At 37.4% G+C, this 14,718-nt stretch overlaps 2 protein-coding genes and 2 pseudogenes across 3 annotated transcripts in view; 3 read left to right on the top strand and 1 right to left on the bottom strand.

Moving 5' to 3' along the window:
* Positions 1-11,260, bottom strand: part of HADHA (hydroxyacyl-CoA dehydrogenase trifunctional multienzyme complex subunit alpha) — a 40,901-nt gene extending 29,641 nt beyond the window's left edge. The window contains exons 1-4 of the mRNA XM_039887626.1: positions 11,105-11,260; positions 4,967-5,008; positions 4,803-4,873; positions 2,889-3,022 (exon numbers count right to left, since the gene is read on the bottom strand). Coding sequence (XP_039743560.1) covers positions 2,889-3,022; positions 4,803-4,873; positions 4,967-5,008; positions 11,105-11,171 — 314 coding nt within the window. The 5' untranslated portion in view covers positions 11,172-11,260. The remainder of the gene's footprint in view (positions 1-2,888; positions 3,023-4,802; positions 4,874-4,966; positions 5,009-11,104) is intronic.
* LOC120621878 (60S ribosomal protein L9-like) lies at positions 3,811-4,402 on the top strand (annotated as a pseudogene).
* LOC120622471 (uncharacterized) lies at positions 7,184-7,305 on the top strand (annotated as a pseudogene).
* Positions 11,261-11,343: 83 nt separating the features above from the next.
* HADHB (hydroxyacyl-CoA dehydrogenase trifunctional multienzyme complex subunit beta) overlaps positions 11,344-14,718 on the top strand; it is a 28,832-nt gene continuing 25,457 nt past the window's right edge. For both annotated transcript variants that reach the window (XM_039887627.1, XM_039887628.1), the window contains exon 1: positions 11,344-11,559. The gene's annotated coding sequence lies outside the window, so the exon portion shown is untranslated. The remainder of the gene's footprint in view (positions 11,560-14,718) is intronic.

Here is a 14,718-nt window from a genome sequence, read left to right as displayed (position 1 = left end):
AGAAATGGAAAGCTATTCTGTGTTCTTGGATTGGAAGAATCAACATAGTTAAAATGACCTTATTCCCTAAAGCATTATACAGATTTAATGCAATCCCCATCAAAATCCCATCGGTATTTTTTAAAGAGATAGAACAAAAAAAACACAGATTTGTATGAAAGCACAAAAGACCCCGAATTGCCAAAGCCATCCTGAGAAAAAAGAATGAGGCTGGAGGCATCACTCTGCCTGACTTCAAATTATACTATAAAGTCACAGTAATCAAAACAGCATGGTATTGGCAGAAAAACAGACACACGGACCAGTGGAACAGAATCCAGAGTCCAGAAATAAACCCATATTTATAGGGGCAAGTAATTTTCGACAAAAATGCCAAAAATATACAGTGGAGAAAGGAAAGTCTCTTCAATAAGTGGTGCTGGGAAAACTGGAAAGCCACCTGCAAAAGAATGAAACTAGACTGTTGTCTATCATCACACACCAAAATTAACTCAAAATGGATTAAGGACCTCAATATAACACCTGAAACAATAAAATGCATAGAAGAAAACATAGGAACTAAACTCAAGGACCTTGGGCTTAAAGAGGATTTTATGAATTTGACCTCAAAGGCAGGGAAGTAAAAGCAAAAATAAATGAATGGGACCACATCAAACTAAAAAGCTTCTGCTCAGCAAAAGAAACCGTCAACAAGGTAAAGAGACAACCATACAAATAGGAAAATATATTTGCAAGCAATACCTCCGATAAGGGCCTAATATCCAAAATATACAAAGAACTCATACAAAGACTCGATAACAACAGAAAAACAAACAATCCAATCAAAAAATGGGTAGAAGACCTGAACAGACACTTCTCCCTAGAGTACCTACAAATAGCCAACAAATACATGAAAAGATGCTCAACGTCGTTAGCTATTAGGGAAATGCAAATCAAAACCACAATGAGATACCATCTCACACCTGTTAGAATGGCTATAATCAACAGGACAAGTAATAACAAATACTGGAGAGGATGTGAAGAATAGGAACCCTCATACACTGCTGGTGGGACTGCAAATTGGTACGGTCACTATGGAAAGTGGTATGGAGGTTCCTCAAAAAACTAAGAATTGACCTACCATATAATCCGGTAATCCCTTTACTGGGTATTTACCCCAAAGACTTGAAAACCCATATCCGAAAAGATATTTGCACACCAATGTTCACAGCAGCATTATTCACAGTGGCCAGGACATAGAAGCAACCAAAGTGTCCTACGATAGATGATTGGCTAAAGAAGCTGTGGTACATATATACAATGGAATATTATTCAGCCATAAGAAGAGATGAAATAATGCCATTTGCAACAACATGGATGGACCTTGAAATAATCATACTAAGTGAAATAAGCCAAACAGAAATGGCTGAAAATCACATGATATCGCACATGTGGGATATAAACCTAAAAGCAACAAATGAACAGGACAAACAAACAGAGACACATGGACATGGACAATGGACTAGTGGTTACCAGAAGGGAGGAAGGAAGGGGGAGGGGGAAAATTAAAAAAATACTAAAAAAAATAAAATTATGTATATATAGTATGAAAAAAAACCCCCTGATATTTAAAAAAAATAAAAAAAATAATTCCTACTTACGTAATAGAAAAGGTACACAATGTGAAAAAAGTTTTAAAATATACAAACACCTAAGGTACAAATTATTAAGTCTATAATATTGGCTATCATTGCCCAAAGAATGAATAATAATAAATACCCATATTTTGACAGAATTAATAACTGTTAAGATTTTAACCCATTAAATTAACACTAAGATATCACTTCTCCTCCTTCCATATGCTTTAATGCAGTGGTCCCCAACCTTTTTGGCACCGGGGACCAGTGCTCCTATGAGAATCTAATGCCTGATGATCTGAGGTGGAGCTGAGGTGGTGCTGAGGTGGTGATGCTAGTGCTAGGAGTGGCTGCAAACACGGATGAAGCTTCACTTCCTTGCTGGCTACTCACCTCCTGTGTGGCCTGCCTGGTTCCTACCAGGCTACAGACCAGTCCCAGTTGGTCTGTGGCCTGGGGGTTGGGGATTCCTGCTTTAAAGAATTGTAAACGAGTTTTATATGTATACATTCTATCATTTTAAAAAAGAAAATTTATTAGCTGCATCAGTAAAGTTCCCTTTGACAGCCTCTTCAAGTCCTACTAGCCACTTCATTTATCTTCAACCATTTTCATGTGTGTAGTATATTCTTCCAGACCAACTACATGCTGTATTAATAAATAATATAAAGAGTATTTCATGTATGGTTTAAAAAGCTTTAAATAAAAACATTCTGTAACTTGCTTTTTAACTTTACATTATGTTTTTGAGCTCCAACATTATGTTGTAATCTAGTAATTCCTTTTAACTGTTTTGTAGTATTATGTGAAACTGTGACTGTTCCACATTTTACTTATCCATTCCCTAATGACTGACATTTAGCTGGTTTTAAATTATTCATTCTTTTAAACTACACAGGAATGAACATCCTTGTACATGGGTCCTTAAACACAAAGAGTAGGATTTCTCTAGCATGTACCTAGAGGAGGCATCACTGGATTTTATGATGTATTTTCAGTTTTACTAAATGCTGCCAAATTGCTCTCCAAAGTGGCTGTACCAATTGGCATACCTACTAGTAATATATTAAGTATCATTTCCCCAAGTCCTTGTTAACATATTTTTAAACTTTTAAATGGCATCTCATTGTTAGTTCAATTTTATAGTATTTTTTATTCTTCTCAATAAGAATTTGAACTGCTTTCAACTTCTTTAAAGAAAGGTTATATTTAGTTTTACAAGGCTCATGCAAAAAACTTTTTTTTCTTTTTATCAACTTTATTAAAACTTACTTGATATCAGCACCAGCAACAAAGCAGCCTGGCTTTAAGGAGATAAGGACAGCACTTCTGATTTGATCGCTAGCCCAGATTTCATTCATTACTTCTGCGAATTCTGACTGCAGTTCTTTATTCAGTATATTTACCTGCCAAAGGGAAATACATATAAATCTAAAGGTTTCAATTTGAAGTATCAGATATGCAAATTACCATCAGATGCTATTTGACTGTAGGAAATATGTTTATCATAAGAGGTATACTGCTAAAAGCAAGAAAGAGAGGTGGGGAAAAAATCGAATACCCAGTGCTTTCTATTTAGGCAGCTTTGGCTAACTATAAGTATCCTTCCTTTTGAAAATAAGTCTAGTCAGAGGAGGAACTTGGGGTCATATTCCTAAGAGTCTGAATCATATGCAGGCTATAAACAAGTCTATAAACATTTGCTGGCATTGAAAAAATTTGTATGATTTTTAAGGAAAAAGAAGAATCAAAATTAGACATATGGTATGATCTTAATTTCATCAATACTGTTTGTTGAAACTGCATTAAACGTTAAAAGTGGTTATCCTTTGGTTTGGAGTATAAATGGTTGTTATTTTTTTCTTTAAAGTTTTAAAATTTCCTACCATAAGCATGTGTTACTTTTGTGATCAGGAAAAATGTTCAACTTAGAAAATTCTGAAAAAAATATCTTAAGTTTGAATCATTGGTTAGTGGGTGCCATGGTTTACTCTAGAGAGGGGGACTGTCTCTTATTTTCCTTAATTTATGATAGTTGTTACTTGCTTCTAGGTCCTACTAGATCTCCGATAACAAGACTTCTGAAACACAAAACCTTTACAACAATTTTAGATAGGAGAAAAGCATGAGCCTCTGCAATAAAGCTCTTCTTGGCAAAAGATTGGATTAATATTGCATATATGGTCTCTTTGCTGCATCTACTGAGAGGATGAAGACCATTCTCAGCAATCAGACTGTCAACGTTCCAGAAAATGTGGATATCACTGTGAAGGGATGCTCAGTTATTGTGAAGGGCCCCAGAGGCATCCTGCGGCGGGACTTCAATCACATCAATGTAGAACTCAGTCTCCTTGGAAGGAAAAAGAAGAGGCTCTGGGTTTACAAATGGTGGGAAAATAGAAAGGAACTGGCTACTGTTCGCACTATCTGTAGTCATGTACAGAACATGATCAAGGGTGTTACATTGGGCTTTTGTTACAAGATGAGGTGTGTGTATGCTCACTTCCCCATCAACGTCGTTATTCAGGAGAATGGTTCTTATTGAAATTAGAAATTTCTTGGGTGAGAAATACATCCGCAGCGTTCGGCTGAAGTCAGGTGTTGCTTATTCAGTATCTCAAGCCCAGGAAGATGAGTTAATTCTTGAAGGAAATGACATTGAACTTTTATCAAATTCAGCTGCTTTGATTCAACAAGCCACAACAGCGAAAAACAAGGATATCAGAAAATTTTTGGATGGTATTTATGTTTCTGAAAAAGGAACAGTTCAGTAGGCTGATGAATAAGGTCAAAGTTGTCCAGCTATAGAAATGCCAAGATGTCAGATGATCTCTCAGACTTACCTGTGATATTTTAAAGATGCAAAAAAAATTGTGTATTGAAAAAAACCACAAAACTGCACGTTTGCTGTAGTTACCAAAAACAAATGAAGCTCCACTTTGAACAGAAGATGATCTCCATATATGTGAACTGCATCCAGTCAGGTCCCTCACGAAGCTGAACAATCACATTTAAGCCGGCTAACTTATGAATAAAGACTTGTGTTGGGCAGGCAATGAAGAAACCAGATTCAAAAACCTCACAAGTAGGTCAGTTTTGATTCTTATATACAAAGCTTGTACAAATAAGTCACTAATAAGTGAATGTAGTTACTAACAATAACCTGCAGCAAGTTAAAGTAGGTACCTTTGAATTCGGTGAGTTAATTTGAATAACTGCCACATCTCCTTTGACTCTATAGTTAACATGGGTCCTGGCTAAAAAGAGAAGGAAAATTTATTTGTAAACATGTTTACTGCTAAATAAATCTAAATAGCATTATAAGCATGTCGACAAGAAATTAAACTTACTCAGCAAAGCAGAGGATGCTGTAAAGTTGCGACAAATATAACCTAAAGAAAAAAAGTATTTCAAAATTAATTATTTTACAAAACAATTCCTATAGTACCTGTTATATATGACGAAGCTGGAATTTATAACAACAACAAAAAACAAAAATTAAAACAATGTGTTCCAAGCCATTATTGTGACCACTAACATATATTTTTTTTGTTTCAATTATCAGGTCATATGATTAATTGGATACTAAATGTGGCAGATAGAAGAATGTCCCCTCAAAGATGTTCACATCCTCAGCAACTGTGAATATGTTACGTTATACGGCAAAGGGGAATTAAGGTTGCAAATGGAATTAAGGTTACTAGTTCGCTGTCCTTAATATAGGGAGATTTCCTAGGTTATCCAGTTGGGCCCAATGTAATCACAAAGGGAAAGAGAGAGAGGCAAAGAGAACTAGAGAGATGGAAGCCTGAGAAGGACTTGGTCCCATTTTGCTGACTTTGAAGAAGTCAAGAAACGCAGGCAGGCTCTAGAAGCTAGAAAAGGCAAGAAAATGGAGTCTTCCTTAGAGCTTCCAGAATGAACACAGCCCTGCCAACACCTTTGATTTTAGCCCAGTGAGACTCATTTCTGATATCCACAACTGTAAGAGAATAAATTTGTATTGTTTCAGACACTAAATTTGTGGAGATTTGTTACGGCAGACATAGGAAACGTATATACTAAGAAGAAGTAATCTACAAAGCAATTCATGTCAGTTCATATGTATTCCAAATATATCTCAACTGTGTTCTCCAATCATATCCTCTTACATTTTTTATGGCGAGATGGAGTTTCCAGTATTATTAAAAGCAAAATCAAGGGGCACTAGTGACTATTATAAATAAAACTGTCACACTTAGCTATTTTAATCATTTCTAACTGAAAAAGACTATACTGCACTCCACCAAGAATACGCCTACTCTGGGGATAACAGAGACCAGCTATTCTCCTTCCTCTTTCCCAACCACTTCACTACTTGAGGCTCTCCAGCATAATGACCTTTTTCAGCACAAGCCATCATAAGTCCCAACAGAGTGTCTTTCAATCTGAACTCTGGATAGAAGGTAAGGAACATTGAGGAATTCTAGGCAAAAATTCCAGGTTTGTTCTGGCCATTACCATACCTCCTTTTTAGCATTAAAGACTCACCTTTGCCCTGCTCTCATCCAAACATCATGCTCTAGATAGTAACCAAGCTGCTCTGGAGACTAGCACAGGGTCAGCATCCCTTAAGTACAACTTCCAATCTTTTTAAAAAATACTCTCCTCTACCTTCCCTTTATTCATGATTCACCTCAAACTATATCGCCTATGCACCTCTTTAACTCCTTACTTCTCTCTACACACATCTTCCAAATCTTGTCCAATTATCTTATGAAAAGGTTTTCTTTCTTTGGTTCTAAAAATCCCTTCATACTTGACAACTGTAACAGTTGTCACGAAACACATGAAACACTTGTACCAGAAAAAGGCATAAGTTTTAAAGTAATAGTAAATATAACAAAGAACTAGCACTTAAATAATATCCAGTGGTTCCTTCATGTATCTCCTCTAACTATACTAGCTTTACCCAAATATTCCTTAGTTCTTATTACTAGTATTAAACTTTTTTATTTCTAATTTTCATCAAAATATACTACATTTGGGCTACATTAGTGGCTATACGGTTTTGGAATCCACGAACATAACTTAGGAGAGTGTGCAGTGCCTGCCTAATCTAGGAGTGCTATTATTTAAATTTTTAAAAAGTTAAAACCACTAGCCACCTCTCAGCGACTAAATTTTGTGACAACCTGTTTTTCTCTGTGCTTACTCTCATTCTCTATATCCCAGCTTCAACTGATCTAGGCATGTCAAACTTTGCCTTAGCATGCAATGATAATCAAGGTCAATGAACAATAAAATTAAACCATTTTGGTCATTTTATGTCATGGTGGTATTCTAAATGCAATTTTAAACATCGACTCTACCAAAAGTATTTTCTATGTGATTAAGAAACAAACCTTAGAAATATATCCACTTTCCAAGTTAGGATTGTCTATAATTGACCAGAAGGCACGACCCTTCTGGAGTGGGGAACTATTACACGTGAGACTATTCAACATATCCAGTTGGACTGGGATTCCTATAGCCGTACTGAAAAGTGATTCACTCCAGAACTATGTTGGGCATTAGAATCAGCTGGGGTCTACAGCCATGCCATCCTAAACAAGCCTGATCCCGTCTTATCTCGGAAGTTAAGCAGGGTTGGGCCTGGTTAGTACTTGGATGGGAGACCACCTAGGAAGACCACCAGGTGCTGTAGGTGTAAAAAATAAAAAGTAAATAAAAATAAGGGATTAAAACTGACAAGGTCCTTTGCAATCTGTGAGATCAGCCAAGAGGTTGCCTTGCCTAAAAAAAAAAAAAAAAAAAAAAAAAAAAAAGAATCAGCTGGGGAGACTCAAATATACCCACAAATTCCTGGGTGACAGACAACCTAGAACCACAGAATTAGAATTGAAGGCGGCTGAGTCTCGGAACCTGTATTTTTTAAAAATATAACTGAAGTGGACTGCAAACAAATGGGCATGTGGGAACCACTGATTTGGAGAACCCACTGATGGTGTAGTGGATTAGAAGAGGATTATTGGTAGTAGCCAAGGCTCCTGCTTCCTCCATCTTTCTCTTTATCCTGCAGTTCTTTAATAATGGGGAAGAGAAGGCACAGAAAATAGCAACTTTATATTGGTCTGAAAGGCAAAGCAAGATACTAAAAAAACCTGTATAGATGGCACTAGAACCACAGTGGGGTGATCTCCGGTTCCATCTTCATTTTTCCTTTAAATAATCCAATCAGCAACCTTAATGCAAAGACAAATGACCTGAAAATCATAAGACTGTTCAACTATCAGGTTTGTCATTTACTAGCTGTATGACTATGAACAAGTCTCTCAGTGCATTTCAGTGTTCTTATGAAGACAGAAATAAAAGGGATGTAATGATTATAAAAGTTCCTGTAAGTCGAAGTGCTATACCAAAGTAAATTTAGAAGTCAGCCATCTCTTCAATTCCTGCACTTCTACTTCATTAATGATATTCTTCTCTTCTTTGCTTTTCTAGCATTTGAAATTTGTATCATCTGTATTTATCACTCTTCCTTCTTTATATTTGTGTCATGGCTCTAATCCTTTCCACAAAGCCCTATCTTGAGATTCCATCTACAACCACCTTTCCCTTCCCTGCCAGAATTTTCGTTTTTATTATTTACTGTTTTGTTCTCTAATTGCTGCATCTATAGCAGGTATTTCCCCAATATCTCTGTAATCTCTTCCAATATCATCTCATTCATTCAACAATAAAAAAATTTATTGTGGCCTACCATGAGCCACACACTCTAGGCACTCGAAAAAAGAACAAAAATCTCTCTTCGTGGAGCTTACGCTCTATGGCAGCAGGCAATGTGGTATCTGGGAAGAATTAGTTTCTACTCAGCAGAGATAAATGAGAGGTGAAACTAATCCTGGCATAATGAGGAGTTTGCCTATAAAGTAGAAGAAATTCCAGTGGGAGGAGAACAAGGGAACAGGCAATTCTAGCTAAAACAGGGTAAAGTGGATTAGACTGGGGAATGGACTGATTGGGAATGTGGGGTAGGAGGGATGGTGTGGGAAGACAAAAAAATAATAATAATAAATATGTAAATAAGTATGTTAAAAGATAAGTGCCTAAACAAACAAAAAAATAGAGCATGTGAGGGGGGCTTGGGCCTGGGTTGCAATTTTAAAGACCAAATACTTGAGGAAACAGGTTAGTGCTCATCAGTTTATAGATTAAGCCTTTTAAATCCTTACTCACTGACCTACCTTTGCTGCATACACATCCACATGCACATACACAAAATCTCCTCTAAATCAACTGAGACAAAAAACAAAGAAAAATCAGTATGTGTACAAACACATCTGGAAAACAACTGCAAAACACAGTTGTTTTCCAGATGTGTTTGTACACATACTAAATCAAGTTGGAGTACAAGGTAGTTTTGCTTTTGGAATCTAGCCTTAGCTACTATCTAATCAGCAGGGCTTACGTTGGAGCAGCTGGGTGAACTTTAGCCTAAATACTGTGCCAGCAAAAGAGAAACCTTTGTCCCACTTTTTAATCATTTTATAATTTAACTCAAGAAGATACATACAAGACCTAAGACTACATCAGTGGAGAGAGCTGGATTATGCTGACACAAATTTCAAATATGAAAATGTTACTTTGGTTGTAACAATCAACAGTTTTCTCAATATTCAAAGGGATAGGATCAAGGAAGGGACAGGATTACAAAAGTGAAAATAAAATTTAAATATACATCATCCTCTAAAGTATTTGTCTCTAATTAAGTTCCTGTGAAATTATTTTACCAGTTACATAATTAGAAATTTAGATTTAGGGCAGAAGTAGAAATTAAACAAGATATTTTGGTCAAGATGTGATTTTCATTTGACAGCAATATTCAGCATTTAGCACTCATAGAGGAAGAATGGGTTAAAACTTCAAGAATCACACATTAACTCCACGATAATTTAATCATCTGCCAATAAATGTCATAATCTCATTAAATGATTGGCAATGCCTTGGCACAGACTTTCAAGGTGGAGGACCAAACTGTTGAGTCTAAATGGCAATCCAGGTGTGCACATAAGTTTAAATTCACTTTCTAGACATCTTTTCAATATTTATAAATTGCTATTAAAAGAGGCAATAACTATAACGAACTATATTTTCTTATTGGTGAAAACATAATGCAAGGTATATGTCTCAATCATTCATTTTACAGTTGAGGAAAAGAAAACCCAGTTAGATTACAGTATTTGTCCAGAGTCACATAGCGACTAGAAACCACTTGACCTATCAACTTAGTGTTCCACCAGCCACTAATCCATTAGAAGTACCTTAAAAGTAATGCAGGTGCAAGTTGAAAAATATACATTTGATTTTCTAAAGTGTTAAATCATAAACGCAGAAGACAGGAAACAAAACAGACTGCAAGGTAACATGTGAGTAGTAAGAGAATGGGTGATTCTTTTTTCTTAACCTGCTTCCTCAATCTTTATATTTCAATTTTTATAATTTGGTGCACACTCACAGCAGTCCTGTGGAAACTAAAAACAGTGGTTGAAGTAAGAAAGCAGAAAAAGATTCAATCACTCAAGATTAACCCCTTACTGTAAAGGGAGATTCCAGTTACCTGTCTGAAATTAGCACAAAATCAGTGGTTCAGGAGGAGGAAGGCATATTACAAATTAAATTTCTAACTAAGTAACCCGTATTAAGTACAACATGTAATAAAAAGTCAATTTCACCTTATAGATTTGAGATGGGAGGAAAATACTTAATTTTCCACAACCACCTACTGTCTCCCTTTCATTGCCAGTTTGAAGAGAAAAAGATAGCTAATGTAAGCTAACCGGGTATTGTTAGAAACTAGAAATAGTTCTTAATATTATCTACCATTTTATTTCTTAAGATACACGTATTTGTGTATTTTTAAGAATTTTTTCTTAGAAAGTTGCAGAACCGCCCCTTGAAATTCAACGTACTATACATTCAAAGTGGGGTTATTGGAACAGCAAGAGTTGAGCTCCTTATTAAAAAATGTGGTACACACTGGTTTTGAGGGAAGGGTGCAGACAGTGGCAGTAATTTTCAAGGCTGGTTAATTCCATCCAAGCTTTTAGATAACTCTTGTTACGGGTAAGTTGCCGTGGAGCCATAAAGATGTGACAGACTGGACTGTCCCAGTCGTAGAACTCCCAATATAGTAGGGACAAGTCCAAGGCCATCGTTAAAGAAACTAAGACGGGCGTGAGCCCAAAGTGAGAAGGGGAAACCTGCACAAAGTGCCAGACTGGTATATAGGACTCAAACTACGGAGCCTGAATTGCTGTAGAAATCAGAATCGTCCTAGTGGAAATGACAGTCCCTTCACAAGGACACAGGAAACCGAGTCCCAGGGCAGCATCCCTCCCCCTCGATCCAGGGCTGGGGCCCCGGGCGGGGACAGGGAAACGGCAGCCAGTGGAAGATGCGGATCCGAGACCTCCCCAGTCTCCTCAGGAGTTCTGTCCCGAGTTCACCTGAGCAGCGGAGCGTCCTGGAGGCAGTGAAGCGGCTCAGGCTGCCAATTGCCCGGGAAGCGACCATCTTGCGCAGAATAGGACGAAAGTGGAAAGCGCTTCGAGTGTTGGCGACCAAGCAGACTTCTTCCCGCAGCCTTGCCCTGGCTAGGCGTCCAACGTACTGCCTGACTAAAACTCCAATACTGAGCTGCCGCAGGCCTCTTAACTTTGCCCTTCCCTTCCTGCTAACAGGGCAGAAAAAACTCTTTCTCCACTGGAACGAAGGAGGCCCACGGAGGAGAGGTGTAGTGCCAGGTTTTCCAGTCAGGCTGACGGCGGGCAGCCGCGAGACTAGAGGAGCCCGCGGGTGTATGTGAGAAGTCCTTTTCTAGTAGGACCCGACTTTTGATGAGCTCAATTTTTGGCTCTTGGTTTCGGTCCTTCCAACCGTGGGAGCTCTAGCGGACGCGAAGGTAGGTGAGACTGTGCGTGGGCTCGGCTTACCTCCTGACGTTCTCCCTCGGCTGGATTCTTACCTCCTGACGTTCCCCCTCGGCTGGATTCGTATTTCTTTCCCACTTACGGCCCGCGGCTGCCCCCCTCTTTTTGGAGAAGTGATGCTCTAGCGAGCCGAAGGAAGCTCGGATGAGCTCTCCAACGCTAAAGCATTTAGTGAAGTAATTTGCACTGGTGTTACGTCTGCAGCTCCTAGCATTGTTGTAAACTGCGTATTTTAATTTATCATCTCAAGTAAACGAACCGTTCCCGTAGTCAGGTCAACGGCTATATAGATTCTGAACGGGCCCACGGGTTTACCCCGATTCCTGCTACCAAGGATGGGACTGGTCGTGTGACCTTTCGTGGAAGGAGTGTGGGAGGATACGTTCCTCCATCCTGTTTGGAGATGCAGTGCTCCAGAGGGCTTTCTAACTCAGCAGGGACCTGGCTATTCATCTGGTCATTCATCCCCTTCACTTTGTTGGAAGGAAACTGAAGCCCATAAATCAGAGTGAGTGATTTTACCCATGGCGACAGGTGGTAGAAATAAGGCTAGAGCCCAAGTCTGCTAACTTCTAGTCAAGAGCTCTGCATTGCATGATATCTGTTTTTGTGCTAGAAACATGGGCTCGAGTTCAAGACTAAGTTGATCGATTCCAAAAGCAAGTAAAATTGAAGGCCTTCATTAACGCCATCTTATTTAATCCTCACAATCTCAAAGTTATTGTTGTTTGCATTTTCTAGATGAAGTTTGGGAGGCTCAGAGAGTTTATGTAACATTTCTGGTAGGTGGTAGAGCCAGGATTTGGATGTAAATCTGTCTCACTGCTTACCACACTGAAAGTTCCACAAGAGAGGAAGCTAGAAGGGGTCTGGGGAAATGGCTGGAAAGTTGAGACTGAAGTTAGTATGGAAAGAAAAGAGGTTTCTCTTTAAAGGTCAAGTCAAATAGTCCTCTATCACTTCGTGCACTTTAAGCAGAAACTGGATGGATGACCAGCGAGCATTTAATTTTCAAAGAGGATTTTTGTTGCCCTCCCAAGGCCCTTCAACATAAGATTTTTGTAGCACTTATTATTTAGATAAGGAGTGACAAACTTTCTGTATAGGACCAGATAGTAAATAGTTTAGGCTTTACAAACCCACATTGATCTCTTGTATATATTCTTTGTTTTGTTTTGCTCTGCAACTCTTTAAAAATGTAACAACTATTGTTACCCAGAGGCCCATGGGTTGTAATTTGGCAATCCCTGTTGAAGATAACACTTTTGACTAGACTTTTTTGTTCCCTGTCCCTTCAACAAAATGGTGAACTCCATCAGGGCAGAAATATTTCTTATTGTGGTTTACATAGAGGGAAACTAAGTGCATTTATGCCACCATCCACAAATGCTAATAGCAAACAAATGTATGACCCTTACTATGTATCAAGTACTATTCTAAGTGCTTTATATATATTAATTTAGTTATTCCTCACAATAACCCTGTGAGGTAGGTACTGGAATTAGCTACATTTTATAGATTCATTTTACAGATGAATTATCTATATCTTAATCCTAAAGCAGAAAAGTTAAGTAACTTGCTTAAGATCATTCAACTAGCGGAGAGCCAGAATGTGGATTTTGACAGTCTGATTTTAGAGTTTGTGCTCTGAACCATTACTTTGTGTCTTAATGATATTGTAATCATGAGCTGTTGGAGCCAGTGCATCTTGTTTTTATTACCTGCGAAGTACCTGCATCTTTCTATAGTTCCATATTGTACTCAAGTCTACCTTACTGTAGAGTTTCCATGCTCCCCAAATTCCTGAGTCAAGATGTCTATTTTCTGAAGTGTAGAGCAAATGACAGTAAGGGTCGACCCTCCCATAGGGTAGCTTGCTTAGTCCCTCTTGCTCTTGAAATCGCTCCCTGTTTTCTATTAATTATTGATGGAATATATGTTCTATATAATTTTTTTCAGAAACTACAGAAAAGTCCAAATAAAAATATACTTATAATTCCACCATGCAGAAATAACTATTAACATTTTGCTGTATATTTTTCTGAACATTTTTATGCATTTGAATATCTATATTTATCTATATAAATATTAATATGTAGATTTTAAAAATAAAACTAGAATTATACTATACATAAAAATATTCATTATTAATATATTTAAGAAGACAGAAGAATATAAAATGAAAGCTCCTCTTTATGTCTTCCATATATAGACTCTTAGTTTTATGGACTTGCTTTTTTCTCTCTCTTTCTCATCATATGGATTCTTATTATACATACTCTTTAGCAGCTTGGTTTTTCATTTAATATAGTGGATATTTTTTCCATGTCAATATATCCATATAATTATGTTTCATTTTTCTTTTCAAACTGCTGCCACAGTATATTCCATGATATGTTTGCAATATAATTTATTTAGCCATTTCCTACTGATGTGCATTTAGATTAGTTCCAGTTTTCCATGAATGCAGACAACACTAGAATGAACATTTTGAGTGTTTCTATGGGCTAGAATTGATGTATGCTATACAACGTCTTGAATATTTCTATAGGTTGAAGACCAATAAGAGCAATTATTGGGCTGAGAAAGTCACAATTTAAGTTTAGATAGATAACAAAAAATTGCCTTCCAAAATGGCCTTAGCAATTTACACTTCTGTCAACTGTATATAGAAGTGCCTAAATAGGTCCATTCTTAATAGAATTATATATTAACCATATTTTAAATTTTTGTCAACCTGATAAGCCCAAAATGATACCTTTTCTTAATTAAAATATTTTTTATTGTTAGTGAGGTTGAACATTAAAAGTTTTGTTTATTTGATATTTGAATTTTTTCTCTGAGTTGCTCATTTGTTCATTTTTCCTTTTGGTCATGTATCAGGAAGGAGCCTTTCAGTTGCAAATAACAAAATTCAACTCAAATTAGCTTATTGAAGGCGATGTATTGATTCACAGAACTGAGGGGAGGATGGGTTTCAGATATGAATCAATCAAGGTTCTAGTTTATTTTTCTGAAATTCTATGCTCTGTCCTTTTTGGGATCAGCACTATCCTTAGGCTAGCTTTTTTCCTGATCGTAGACTGCCGTTATCTCTCCCAGGCCTCGGGGGTGGGGAGGGGGAAGATTTG

This window comes from Pteropus medius, unplaced genomic scaffold (genome assembly GCF_902729225.1).
Source record: "Pteropus medius unplaced genomic scaffold, Ma_sr-lr_union100, whole genome shotgun sequence".
NCBI classification, from domain to species: domain Eukaryota; kingdom Metazoa; phylum Chordata; class Mammalia; order Chiroptera; family Pteropodidae; genus Pteropus; species Pteropus medius.
This window is presented reverse-complemented; position numbering and strand designations above follow the sequence as displayed.